Raw genomic sequence first — 4,041 nt, forward strand, 5'->3', positions numbered from 1 at the left:
ATTAGTTCTCCTGAGTCGTCTTTTCGAATGGATAACAGTTTAAGATAGGTCGAATATTTAAAAAATCAGAATAATCCATGGTAACTACATCGTATGGCTTCTTTATCCGCGCCAGCCTGAATATTGGGTTTAGTTGACTTGGAACATGAACATCACCACTTTTCTTTAAGGCGTAGCAGATAGCGCTGTGGGCAGAATCTCCTTCGTTTTGTCCATGGCAAGGTACCGATATTCTTAACTCTATTTCTTCAATAGTTGAGTTGTTTACTATATATAGTAAAGTAGCAACTATCACTGAATTTTTGTTCTGACCACTATATCCGTCGGCAAACAGATAAACTTTTTTGCAGCCAGTCGGGGTATGTCGACGTATGGGGCCGATTTCGATTAATTAAAAGATAATTCATTTAAGTTCAAACGTTATAAAATTCGAGTTTAATCGTATATACATATATACATATATAAATATATGGGTGTGTGTGCGTGTTGCCAATATGGGTTAATTGGTTTAATTTATAGATATATGTAATTCTATGTTAATAATTTCATGTGTTGTAACCTGTTGTGGGTGCAAATTCCTTTATCCTGTGTTGTTGTTGTTGATGTGGAGTATCGCTGTTTAATGTTGTGTGGATTCCTTGTTTAAAAACGTTTTGCTCTCCGTGTTCACTGTAATTTGTCTCACTAGTTGTGTTCACTTTATTATAATTAACTTTACTCTATGTTGGCTTATATTTTACTTGTGTGTTCACTCCGTGTTCGCTTGTGTTTTCACTTATGCTTGATTGCTGTGTTGGCGGGATAATAATGACCTTTTTGGTAAATGCGCGGGAAAATCGTCTTCTTTTGTTTCCCCTTCTGTTCTTGTGTGTGAAGTTGGGGCGGTTGATATTCCTCTGCATTACGCCTCTTTTACTTTATGTAATTTGTGGGAGTAACGCAGAGGAGTATTTGTTTGGATTAAACATCGCGGCCACCTTGCAGAATCTGCGAAATAATTGAGTATTAGTAGGGTAACATATATTGAAGGTTTTGAAATGAAATGGAGTAATTATCAGAAGTATACTTAGGGTTAGATGATGCCAGTAAGGGTCCAGCCAAATGCTGTATTCTGCGCCACCACTGTACCATTATCGGGTTTGAAGAGTCCACTTCTGATAATTTGAGGGTATATATCCGCTCCAATCTCCAACGATAGCTCTTTACGGTACTCTTCCTTCCATCTCTTGCAAATGTGCTGGTAGAGTATTTTTAGTTTCTGCCATCTGTTAACGATGCTTAAGTTTGCATCCTCTAAATTGGGTTCGGCTGGGGTTAACAATGGGGTACTTATAAGGAAGTGTCCTGGAGTTAGATGTTTCAAGTTTGATGAGTCGTCGATTATGGGGCTTATTGGCCGAGAGTTTAAACAACTTTCAATGCGGGTCAATAGGGTAGCAAATTCTTCAAACATGAATTTTTGTAATGTTTTGATCTTTTTTAGGTGGGTTTTTAGACTTTTTACGCCTGCTTCCCATAATCCACCCATATGTGGAGTTGGGTTGAAGTGCCATGAGATATTTTGATGGCTATGGAGAGATGTAATTTGAGTTCGAAGTGTCTGTAATAATTCACGCCGATCTTTCATTAGCAACTGTGAAGCTCCTATAAAGTTTGTTCCGTTGTCGGAATAAAGATTAGCGGGACATCCACGCCTCGAGAAGAAACGGAAGAATGCTGCTAGGAAGGCTTGCGTAGTGAGATCGCTAACGGGTTCGAGATGTATTGCTTTAGTTGAGAAGCATACAAATACACATATATATCCTTTGGTGATTAGACATGCCCTCCCAGTGTAGTTTTTGACGTCATAGGGTCCAGCAAAGTCGATACCAGTGGCAGCAAACGGCCGGGTTAGGATGGTTCGTTCATTTTGAAGAGCTGCCATTATTTGGGTTTGTTGAGCCTTGTTGTGTATGATGCACGTTTTGCATTGATGAATTATTGTTTTAATCAGCATCTTTGCTTTGGGTATCCAGAATTCTGTTCTTAGGAGTCGGAGAACTAACTGATTTCCGCGGTGTAACGTTGCTAAATGGGTAAATTGAGTTAGTAATTTTGTTATACGACTATTATAGGATAATAAGATAGGGTGGCGCTCATTATATGATAGCGCTGTGGAATTGGTTAATCTTCCGTCACTTCGCATAACTCCTTTAGGATCAATGAATGGATTTGAAGTCAATAATGAACTTTTCTTATGTATTTGGGTTTTATGGGTCAATGCATCATATTCTTCTCGGAAATGTGTTTTTTGGGTGTGAATAGTTAACTTCATTCGGGTTGTTTTGAACTCTTCCGGGGTTATTTCGTGGTTTGAGTAATCAATTTCTCGCCTCCTTGGTGAGGCATTTGCGCAAAACATGAATAGGTAAGCGATAACGCGAATAGCTGTGGGGAATGAGGAAAACCTTTCGAGTATGTCCTCTTGGGTGGTTATCGCAAACGTCATAACGGGTTTGAATTCCACGGTAGTGTTGTATGTTTTCTCCGTTGCTGGAAAATGCTCTTTTTCATGTTGTAGCCATTGGGGTCCATGCCACCAGAGGTTGCAATTCAATAGATGAGGGGCTTCAGGCTTTCATCCCAGTCAGTTTTATCTAGCCATATTTGTTGCATAATTATTTTTGCCGTGATTATTATTGGACTAAGCCAACCGGCTGGGTCAAGCAATTTTGCCATGGCTGATAAAACTTCTCGTTTGGTGTGTGCGGGTTTTTTCTCCATTGGATTGACGAGGAAGAAAAATGAATCATTTTTGGAGTTCCATCGAATGCCCAGAGTTTTGGTGTTCTCGGGTTCCGAAAGGTTGAGTGTTTCCGTCTCTAAAAGATGATCCTGTGGAGGTCCTTTCAGAATGTGTGGGTCATTGGAGGTCCAATTTCGCAGAGCGAATCCTGGGGACTTCAGAGCGGAAATGAGTTCATCTCGTGCTGACTTTGCCGTGGTCAGGTCATATGTTCCAGCTAAAACATCGTCTACATACATTTCCTGGCGAAGTATTTTGGCTGCTAATGGGTGGGTTTCTTCAACATCATCGGCTAGCTTCATGAGGGTCTTCTATTGTGTCTTCCGGGGACTATCTAAATAATATCCTTTGGAACCGAGTGTGATTAGGGTCTACGAGTATTTGCCGGTACATTTTCTGAATATCCGCATTAAAAACGAATTGGAAGAGTCGCCAATTTGTGATCAGAATGACAAGGTCTTTCTGTAAAGTAGGCCCGATATGTAAGACGTCATTTAAGCTTTTGTTATTTGACGTAGGGCAAGATGCATTAAATACCACACGCAATTTCGTGGTTATACGATCGGGTTTAATGACTGCGTGGTGTGGTAAGTAATATTGGGTCGCTTTAACAGAAGGGTAATGTATTCTATTTTCTTCATTTGTCCGAGTTCCAAATATTCCATAATTGCTTTGTCATATTCTGCTTTCACTTCGGGTTTTTTAAGTAAAGTTCGTTCATTTCTGAGGAATTGGGCCAACGCTATATGTCTAGAGTATCCGATATCAATATTGTCGGGTTCTTTGAAGCGTATATAGCGCCCATCTGGATTACGACGGGTAGTTTTTTGGAAAATTTCCTCACAAATTTGGTCCGATTTGGAAACTACGGATTCCTTTAGGATTTCCTCCACCTCCCAAAAACGTGTGAGTAGATTCTCAGGGTTCACTTTATTGTGAAATGAAACTATAGCAGAATTTTGGGTGGGTTGGGTGATGGATCCGGACAATATCCATCCGAATTCTGTCTCTTGAGCTAAGAGTGAATCTAGTATGTTTCGCTTTACTCCATTGAGTAAAATATTTGGATAGATATCACTACCGATTAGTATATCCACGGGTCTGGGTTTGTGAAATTGGGTGTCGGCTAACGTGAATCCAAGATTTTTAAGACACTGCTTTGGATCTATGGGGTATGAGGGTAAATTATCAGTTAGGCTATTTAGTATAAATGCCTGTGCTGATAGCTTATAATTTGTGTTTAAGGGTGAGCAAAG

At 39.9% G+C, this 4,041-nt stretch overlaps 1 protein-coding gene across 1 annotated transcript; it reads right to left on the minus strand.

Annotated features, from left to right (window-relative positions):
• Positions 1–474: 474 nt before the first annotated feature.
• LOC120779724 lies at positions 475–3,515 on the minus strand. Its single transcript, XM_040112098.1, has 2 exons — positions 1,067–3,515; positions 475–987 (listed from the first exon to the last, which is right to left on the minus strand). Exon 1 carries the CDS (start codon positions 2,486–2,488, stop codon positions 1,073–1,075), a length of 1,416 nt encoding a protein of 471 aa, XP_039968032.1. The 5' UTR covers positions 2,489–3,515; the 3' UTR covers positions 475–987; positions 1,067–1,072.
• Between the last annotated feature and the right edge of the window lie 526 nt (positions 3,516–4,041).

Source organism: Bactrocera tryoni, unplaced genomic scaffold (assembly GCF_016617805.1).
Source record: "Bactrocera tryoni isolate S06 unplaced genomic scaffold, CSIRO_BtryS06_freeze2 scaffold_11, whole genome shotgun sequence".
In the NCBI taxonomy this organism is placed as follows: domain Eukaryota; kingdom Metazoa; phylum Arthropoda; class Insecta; order Diptera; family Tephritidae; genus Bactrocera; species Bactrocera tryoni.

Bases quoted from the DNA above. Each gene is read 5' to 3' on its own strand.
- LOC120779724 (XM_040112098.1), bottom strand. From the start codon at position 2,488: ATGACGTTTGCGATAACCACCCAAGAGGACATACTCGAAAGGTTTTCC.